Here is a 10,472-nt window from a genome sequence, read left to right on the forward strand (position 1 = left end):
CTTTGTTGTACATAACCCAACTGGGCCAAAGGACCGATATCTCAACTATGCAGTCCTCTCCAAGGTCGTCTCTAAGTATCAGCAGAGAAAGTCTCCAGACATCTTGACTTGATGTCTCTCCCCTCTCCCTCTTTTCTCCAAAACCCATTAAATACCATAACTCTGGGATTCACAGGCAGACTGACACAGGATGCCCAAATATTAACTAATCTACTTGTTCATGTTAACCACAGTATAAAACCACTGGAATGATGAGTCATTAAGCAAATGGTTGTGTGTGATTGGATGTTTGTGTGCATGGTCGCACCCATGTGTGTGAATGAGTGTGTGAGGGAATTCAATGGGTTCACATCAACATCAGGTCGAGGCCCTATTAGAGTGTGTAGAGTGTCCATAGAGCAGGTGAGACATGGAATCACATGCTACAACTCCCATAGAGGGCCAGGTAGAAGGCCAGATAAGAGGCCAGGTAGAAGGCCAGGTAAGAGGCCAGGTAAGAGGCCAGGTAGGAGGCCAGGTAAGAGGCCAGGTAGGAGGCCAGGTAGAAGGCCAGGTAGAAGGCCAGGTAAGAGGCCATGTAGGAGGCCAGGTAGAAGGACAGGTAAGAGGCCAGGTAGAAGGCCAGGTAAGAGGCCAGGTAAGAGGCCAGGTAGAAGGCCAGGTAGAAGGACAGGTAAGAGGCCAGGTAAGAGGCCAGGTAAGAGGCCAGGTAGAAGGCCAGGTAGAAGGACAGGTAAGAGGCCAGGTAGAAGGCCAGGTAAGAGGCCAGGTAGGAGGCCAGGTGGAAGGCCAGGTAGGAGGCCAGGTAAGAGGCCAGGTGGAAGGCCAGGTAAGAGGCCAGGTAGAAGGCCAGGTAAGAGGCCAGGTAGAAGGCCAGGTAGAAGGACAGGTAAGAGGCCAGGTAAGAGGCCAGGTAAGAGGCCAGGTAGAAGGCCAGGTAGAAGGACAGGTAAGAGGCCAGGTAGAAGGCCAGGTAAGAGGCCAGGTAAGAGGCCAGGTAGAAGGCCAGGTAAGAGGCCAGGTAGGAGGCCAGGTGGAAGGCCAGGTAGGAGGCCAGGTAAGAGGCCAGGTAGAAGGCCAGGTAAGAGGCCAGTTAGGAGGCTAGGTAGGAGGGCCAGGTAGGAGGCTAGTTAGGAGGCCGGGTAGGAGGCCAGGTAGGAGGCCAGTTAGGAGGCTAGGTAGGAGGGCCAGGTAGGAGGCTAGTTAGGAGGCCGGGTAGGAGGCCGGGTAGGAGGCCAGGTAGGAGGCCAGGAGGCACAACCCCCCTCCCCAGGGCTAGCCCCCAAAGCAGATAGATTTACAGACAGAGGCTGACCAGCCCTTGGTGTGGGTAAGTCCCAGAGATTACAAAAAGGATCTATTGATTCAGACTCCGCTCATCAAACTCACAAAGTTCAAAACTATTGATTAGGAGCCTCACATGTTCTTGTTCAACACTGAAGATGGCTTTGGATGTTTCCTTTAGTCCTGGATATGTGAACATATTCTTTTCATTTCACTTTGTTGGATGTTGAGTGAAAACAGACAATATCTGAAGCTTCTTACTGCAGTAATCCTCTGCAACCACCAGAGGGTGATAGTCACACACTGGTGGCCAAAAGCCATGTCTCATGCATGACAAAAGAAACAAAAACACTTTATAGTATTATAACTTGTGGATAGGGAGTTACAAATAAAGCTGGACTGGACTCACCTGGTGGTGCAGTTGTCACGATGCCACTTGACTGGAGGAGTTTAATTTAATTGATTTTAACCAAATAACCTGGAAAATAACAAGTAGGTTCACTGACTCTACACTCACACGTCAAGTTGAGTCCATGTGATCTATTTAATTAATTTAAAAAAATTCTACAAGTCACTGAATGGTCTTGGGCCTAAATACATGTCAGAGCTGCTTGTTGGTTATGATGCATCCAGACCCCTCAAATTGCATTCTAGTGTTTTATTAATTTCTGCTTGATTTTAAATTGATTAATGTTTTAAATTGTTTTAATTTCTATAATTGATTTTCTAATTGATTGTGTTTTAATTTCAAATGTATTTCCTTGCCTGAAAAGCACAATGATTTGACTTGTGTAGGAATGGCGCTATACAAATAAACTTGCCTTGCCTTGCCTTTCTCCCGCAGGCACCAAAGGAGTGGTAACATGTTGGTGTTCATACCAGTTTGGCAGTTTGACCTACAGTTCAGGGTTGTATTCAGAACACAAATCAATCATAGATGGCAAATCTTGGCAAAGAAGAACAAGACGATATGTAAGTAAATCAGTCAAACGTTTTTTTCACTGAACCCAAGAAAACTGTGTCCATTAACTTAGATTTGAGCATGAAATCCCAACCTGGGCCTGCTGAGGCAAGTTCAGACTAATATTTTGGAATGTATTGGGATTTGGCAACCCTAGGTGTGTAGCTCCAAATATAATTTTATATTTAATATCCATGTGTGTTGTGGCAAATGTGGATGTCGGTGTACTGTACAAAAAAACCCCCAAAAAAACATGGTATTTCTGTTTCTCGTTCATTAGTTTAAATGAAAAAAACGTACGGTCAAAACATACACGGATGTCTGAAATCAGTGTATCATTTCAAAATAAAACCAGAAATAAATAAATAAATGTTTTATAAATATTTGTTTACAAAAACAAAATGGAAAAGGACTATTTTATCTCAATTCACGTTTCAAGTTGCCTGACCCGGAAGTGACCTTTACTAGAACGCTATCAGAGGGCCTGCAAAACAAAACAAATGAAGAAAGAAGAAGTATGGCTGGACTGGAGGATTATTCTGGCATGATTGGGCATCTTTTTACGATGGCGTATTAGGGCCGGAGAATAAAATGTTTCCATTTTCCATTTCAGCCCAAAATTGGAAAAACAAGTCGTTATCTGCCTTTTTTTCATTTGGATTTTGTAAAGAAATATTGAGAAAACAAGTTGTTTTTTTTCTAGTTTTTTTCTAGTTTTTTTTTTTAAATTTCTTGTTTTATTTTGAAAAATGAATGAACAAATTATACATGTATGACCAAGCTTGCAAACCATGTTGATTTATTTATTTATTTAAATATATATATATATTATTATTTTAAATTTTTAATTTCAATGTTTATTTAACAGGGACGATACATACCCTGCATGACTTTGCACAATTTAACTTATTCAGCACATATTCATTATTGTTGTTTAGATTATCCATTTTACATGCTAATATACCTTATTCGCTGAGTATGTCCTCTTATTTTATTTTTCATTATATTTTTTTACATACATTGCCACAGAAAATGGGGACCTGATGCATCTAAGACTTCAAGCTTTCAGGCTTTAGAATATAATCAAATATTCTGAATACAATAAATGCAATTATACAAAGGCAGTGGATAATACAGTGAACAGGTACAAATAAACACAGCTGCAGTTATACATTTCAGATTAAAACACAAGTTAAATTTAGCATTAAACATAGAATAAAGCACTGTATGGACAATGACTTGAGAGACGTTAATGTTCCCATTCCTGCTGCTGCATGAACTTTAGGAAACAGTTCTTCTCACCTGGCTCTCACCTAATCAGCACCAGTGTGTTCAGGTGTGTTGATCTGCATACATGTCTTTCAGGTCAGCAGGTGATTTGACTGAACCGTTTCCTGGTTTTTATTCACTCAAATACTGACTTATTGAGGGAGAGGAGGACCACAAGTAAACCTAAGCTCCGGGATGTTGATGTCGATGATGATGATGGCGCAGAGTGAAGTCTCAAGCAATTACCGTTTTCAATGGTAAGAAGAACATGTGCTCTTGTTTGCGCAGAATTTGCATTTTTACACGTATTGTTTATGACACGAGCAAACTCACTTTGCGACCAGCTAATTTCAGACATATTCCACATCAAGAGGGACATAACTTTAATTCCGCTTGGATATTTTACATTAATGCTACGCAGAGACGATGAAATAAGCATTATACAGGTTCCTGTCTTGTGTTTGCCTGTTGTAATGTAATGTCACTGAAGAGAATGCTGCTTAATTTAGGAGAAGTTCATATTATTTTATTAAAACTGGTTTAGAAACCTATTTTTCAGGGAAACGGTAGCCTAGATTAATGACATTTAATATGATTTCATATTCAAGGGCTTAAAATGTTTTTTCTTCTGGTGGTGGACAGATTTGATAGAAATATTAGGGAGTACTGACACAACTCCCACAGCTGCTGTTGGTGATGTTCAGCTGATCATGCCTGTAAGATAGAATTTGCACAAGAAACCCAAACTTTGCTAACATCTTGTGTCAAACCTAAATCCCTAGGTGAGCTCCCCGTGCATCAAGGAAAATTACTTTATTTAGGTTTTCTGTAATTGTAGTGGCAGTAGTGGTGTTTGATCTGTGGAAAGCTCTTCAACTATATTAAATCCCATTTCACTAATTGTATCACAACTTGCTGTTGATGTTGACTGCAAAGTTCTGGGTGAAGCTGCTTTGCACATTACAGCATACAGACTGTAATGTATTGATCTGTTGACAATTTGCATGTGTGCGTGCAGTGTCGGTTACATTGGTCAGACTGGGAAATGTCAGTGACGCACACAGTTGCACAGAGAAACAGGAGGCCATGTTGTTTTGCATGTCGTTTCCATTTTGTCGTTTTATAAATAAAATGTGAATGCAAATATGTGTCCGTCAGATGCAAGACCCTGTTATCATAACATGTACGCAAACTTTTAATTAAAAAGAAATGCGATGCTGAGCAGGAATGATGCCCAGGTTTTGTATTTTAATGACATACCCATCTGTTTTTTTTTAGTTTTGATCATCCTTAAAATGGTTAACATTCAATGTCTTGTGCAACATTTTTACTTGTTGGGGTGTTTTATTACCTTTTTTTTTTTAAATTTAAGAACAGTTGTATTTTCATTACCTTGGAATGAGCCTTTTGTATCCACCAGAGAATGTCCTCTTCCATGGCAACTGCTGTATTGTACTGACATGTTTGGAGGCAAAAAGTATTCACCCCTAGATGCCATTAATATCTATACACGGGTTCTCACGGTGTTTTCAGCCTCTTGAACATTTAATCCCTTTAAAGTAAACGAGCACTTGCCTTAGTGCAGGGGGACAAGAGCATGTTTTTCAACTCTTGTAAAATGTTTAGATTAGGTTAGATATGATGAACATTTCCCCAAGATACTTTACTTACTTCATACAATGATATATGATGAAATATTAGATTAATAATTTGTTTGAGACATACGTATGTGGACACTTAAAGATATGTGTTCTCTATTTATCCCACGTGGGACAAATAAAACTGCAGCTTTATGTGACAACACCAAGGAACAGGACTAATGATCAGTTCAACCACGTAAATCCATAAGTATACTTGGTCTTAGAGTTTGTTTTTAAAAATCTTTTTTAAGTATGAACATATGAATTTAAAGGTGCCTTTGGCAAAAAACGGTTACTACATTCAAATTCTAAATACTGAGGTCTTTTAGGTTTCGTTTTCTGACGTAACTGGCAACCAGTGGTTACTTGGCATCTGAGACTCTACTGACTGCACTGATTGGTAGATGGCGGTAGGTGGCGCCACATGCCAAAACATGATTTCAAAACATAAACATGATTTGCAGTCTGCAAAATATATTTTTAATTCAAAAATTCTTGCTGTACTGTTGTTGGTGAGTTCAGTTTGTTATATGAACATTATTCCTGAGTCTCTGTGACATATAAGGAGGATTTTATGGCCAGTTGATTTAGATTTATTACATAATGCACCTTTAAGATTGCTTTTATTATGACATCTACTCTATTATGACAGTGTTTTTTTTTGCTGAAAACAGATTTTAGACACAAGAAAAAGCTCATCGATATATATTATTATTTTCTTCACTGCTTTTGTCAAAATCAAATTTATTTATATAGCCCACAATTACAAAATACAGTTTGTCTCACGGAGCTTTCACAGGGTTGGTGACATCCTCTGTCCTTAGACCCTCGACCAGGGTAAGGAAAAACTGTAACTGCTGTTAATCCAGTCCAAAAGGAAACGTTGTGACACAAACTGCTGCCATCTTGTTTGGTAGAAGAAACATAGAACCTTGAAGTTAATGGTGAAACCATTGAACAAATACTGTGCAATTTGATGCAATATGTCTGATTTTCACAATGGGTTTCTTGTTTCTTGAGGAGAGCAAGACATACAAAACAGGTTGGAGTAGGACTGAAAAGACCCACAAAAAGTTTTAGAGATGAATTGTACTGCTTAAAAAACCCAGTTGCTCAGTACTAACCTTTCTTCCCCCCACCCGCACCGGTGTTGCAAAAGCTCACAAACGTTGCATACATAAATATGTTGCACTGTTTTTCTTCTTTAGTCATTGGCAACAGTCACTTTAGCTCAAGCCTGCCTGGCACACTGCTGCTTGTGGGCAGAGAACAAGCATAGAACGCAGTCACATGTTCCCTCATCTACACACACTTCAAAAATGCTTATCACTATCACGTCAAGTTGATTTGAACCCTGGTAGACTGAATTACTATGTTCCCTTGGAGTTTTAATAATGTATCTCCTTCTGCAGAGTGAGTTTGGACAGCATGTGAGGCTGTAGGAGGAGTTTCATCATCATTTCATCCTGATCAATCTTCACCACTGAAGGTGCAGCACCCTCCATTTTTGAAGCATCACTTCATCTCCTTCCTACTTCCCACCCTCTCTCGGTATGAATCCTGATGGAGACACAGACCAGAACTCTCATCCATGCGATGATGATGATGCTGCTTCGCTTCCCTGTTCAGACCTCGGCCTCGACAGTGATACCCATAATCCATCCTTCTCCAGTTCACCGTGTCCTCCAGTAATCCTGACGGGTCATACCTCCTCTCCTTCAAGCCATCACCTTGCTCCCACCACCACCACCCCGACTTCCTCCCATATCTCTGTAATCATCCCGTCACCAGACCTCCAACAATCTCCCCTCCCACCTCAGTTCTTGGAGGACACCTGCCCAGACCTGGAATGCGCCATCTGCTTCAGTGAATTCAATAACGTCTTCCGCTGTCCCAAGATGCTTCACTGCAAGCACACGTTTTGTCTGGAGTGCCTGGCACGCATCAACGTCAAGTCGGCCGAGCCCAGCAACATCCAGTGCCCACTGTGCCGCGGCCTCACCCCGCTGCCCATCCTGGGTCTGCCCAGGCTACCCACTGACTCGGATGTCCTGTCATACCTGCCGGCTGCCATGCAGAGGGTCTACAGCATCCGCTTCCTCCGCAAAAAAGGGAAGCTGGAAGTCAAAAGGTCAGCAATAAATAAAAATATAATCACTGCTTCCCCCAACCAATCCAATCAGAGCTGGTTGAAACACTGTAAATTACATCTCTATTTCTGATCAGATATATCTGCCCACAAGATCAGTGTCAGAACACATTTTCTCACTTCTGAGTTGATGTATTTATTTGTTATTCATTCACGGGTTTGATGGGATTCTTCAATTGTCTTCAGGTCATCTGGAAGTCACCAGCATTGGGGTCAGCGGATGCAGACGTCTGCAAACCCTTCTCTGCATGTTGGGCTACCCAGCCCACCTGTCGAGGGCCCCAGTGGGGCAGGCGGCATGGGGGGTGCTCTCTTTAGACTGACGGGCCAACCGGCGTGCCGAGCCGTACTGCTGACATCCGTCGTGATGATGATGCTGCTCCTGACTGGCATTGTCATCTTTCTGCTCACCTTCAAAATGGATAGTGACCCAGAATAACTGAGCGTGACATTTGACTGCTAAATCAATCCCCCCTGCTGCATCAACACAGCAGCTGTGTTCGAAATAGTCAAACGATTCAACTCGACTGCTGATTAGCAGCATCTCAGATTTCAGGTAGTGGTAACAGGCCGATCTGTAGGTCATGTCAAGGAAACAGAGACTAATGATGTTCCTGTCACTTTGCACCCAGACTGAGGCCCATCAGCATTTGTGTTTTATAGACCTGCCAGCAGGTGGCGCTGTCGCTGCAGCACTTTAAACAAAAGGACTGAATGTTTGTTCTGTTTTAATTCTGAGTCCTGAAACGCAGCAGTCATTTACATCAGTCAGTTTTGTCAGGAAACAGGAATTGTGCTGCAGTCTGACAGACGTGTTAAAATGAACGGACCTAGAAATAGCTGTCACGACACACTGTGAAGAACTAGTATACCCACATTACAGGATAGTTCGGGTCTTTTCAAATGTTCACAAATTTACAAAAAAAAAAGCTAAAAATGTCAAACATTAAAGACTGTTACAAATAGGAAGGGAGAAAAAAAAGACTATGTCAATATAACCAGTTTTATGTTGTGTTTTAAGGCTCAGAAATGTTTTAATGTATAATACATTTTATATTTTTATGTAACTTATCACCATGTTAAACTTAAATAAATTCCTTTTTTGAATGATAGTTTTGTTTAATTGTGCAGATAATGGTTGAGTTTAAATAACCTGCTCTCATTGTTATTTGAATAGTCTTTATGAGGTACTGAGTCAATGTTGAGCTGTGAGCATGCTCTATACACAGAACAGGCATGATCTCGGTGACAGTGGAGACGGATACATTTTTCAGCCTCTTAACTCTCCATATAAAATCAACATCAGTTTAAGTGTATATAACGGCTTGCGAACATGTCTACTAATTTTTCCTCACCATTTGACAGTGCTGTTCATGTCTTACAGGAGATGCAGTGTAATTGTGTGACTTTGTCTAAAGTCCTAAATTCTGATTTTACCCAAGAGACAGAAATATTCTCTAGCCTTCGAGAATCTTAAGAACCTGAAGAATCCAGGAGGTGGAGCTGTGGTATCAACAAATAAAGTAAGTTTAAGAGATGGCTCCTTGGAGAGATCAGAGGATAATCTTTTACCACAATAATATATTATATTATATTTTTTAGCATTTAATAAAATAATTCATGCCAAAAATGTGTGTATTTGGGAATAATGAGCCTCATTCACACAATAATAAAAACTATGTCTTGTGGTTTTAAATTGAGTAACTTCATTCAATGAAAAGGCAGTTTTGTTTATAAATCTAAAATATAATATACTTCTCTAATTCAGTGACACAGTTTTGATCCAGAAATTAGACTTCCTTCACTGTATTGTGAGGTGTGAGTTGAAACAGCGTCTCAGCACGTGACAGAGTCATAACTCAGCTCAGTAGAATCTGATAAAAAAACTTTAAATTGATCAGTGACTTTGGCCCAAAATAAAGTATAAATGCCCTTTGTTCCATGCACCAAGTTTCACCAAACGGCTCAAATGCGATTCCTTCAAATGTGGCTTTGGCTTCTCTCACTACAGCACTAAAACAAATAGATTGATATAGTTCTGTCTTTTAGGTTAAAATCCTCCATTTCCGAACAAAAAACTCCAGAAAATCCAAAAAATCCTCCTTTTCTGAACAAAAACCCCCAGAAGATCAATGAACACATTTGAAATATCCTCCTCTCCGAAGCTTCCACACCAAATCTATCAGTCACAAATAAGATAAGAGTCATGAACCTCAACTGCAGCAACAAGACCGAGACACAGGGTGACCTGGTTTGTGAAGCAGATTATGGGTTTCTGGGAGAAACCCATGTCATACACCACCATGTTTGGTGTAACAGTCTTTTCAATTCACATTATGTAGAATTTAATCTACAATAACTGTACTGTACATGAGCAGAATTTATTCACTCACACATTGGAAATATCTTGTTAAAATTGATGTAAACGCATGTAATCTGATTACGATGTGCTCATGCATCAAGATCAGAGGAAAATAATTTTTACTAAACCATTTTGACATGTACAGAGCTGTCTAATTGTCCAGAAATAGCAACATAAATAAACTTTATTTCTGCCCGTTCTGTAAACTAACATCTTTGTTGTGGCTTGTTCTCATCTCAGTGTTCACAGGCTTTCAATCATTTGAATGTTCTTGCAGTCCTGAGTTCGTTTTAAGTCTCAAATTAATTGTCTGCTGTGAAACATTTTTTTCTCCTCACACTTCCACCATTTTTCTATTCATTTCCAGCTTTATCAAAAGTGTAAATATGTCAGATTTCTGGTAAACCATAACCCAAACCAAGAAGTCATAATTAAAACAACTGTCTACAGGATCAGTGATCGGGAGGACAGTTGACACAAACCACCCCTCCTGATCAAAATGCAATCTCTTTCCAAATGGGCTGCATGTGAGCTGAATAAGAAGTGAACCAGTATCTGCGTCATTACCTTGTTTAAGAAGCCCTGAAGGTTCTAAACAAACAGTTCAGCCATTGCTGAGAACACTGTGTTTTATTGTAATCTCAGGCTCAGCGAGATCTCTGAAAAAACCCCGTCCGGTTACGTAAACAGCGGTTCTCCTGAACAGCAGATCCTCCTGGTCTGGGCACTAGTCCGGGTACATCCAATTGCGTACATTGAACTGCAGAAGAAGAATAACGTCCGTTGTGGAGGTGTTTCACGAGCGAC

General features: G+C 40.5%; 1 protein-coding gene across 1 annotated transcript; it reads left to right on the top strand.

The window, feature by feature from the left end:
• Nucleotides 1-6,707: 6,707 nt before the first annotated feature.
• On the top strand, nucleotides 6,708-7,742 carry LOC310939765 (uncharacterized protein; the record flags this gene model as incomplete). The annotated part of the gene is made up of 2 exons (XM_083904604.1): nucleotides 6,708-7,285; nucleotides 7,490-7,742. The coding sequence occupies 2 exons, from the start codon at nucleotides 6,708-6,710 to the stop codon at nucleotides 7,740-7,742; spliced, it is 831 nt and encodes a 276-aa protein (XP_083760730.1).
• Between the last annotated feature and the right edge of the window lie 2,730 nt (nucleotides 7,743-10,472).

Source organism: Microchirus variegatus (assembly GCF_963457635.1).
Source record: "Microchirus variegatus genome assembly, chromosome: 18".
NCBI classification, from domain to species: domain Eukaryota; kingdom Metazoa; phylum Chordata; class Actinopteri; order Pleuronectiformes; family Soleidae; genus Microchirus; species Microchirus variegatus.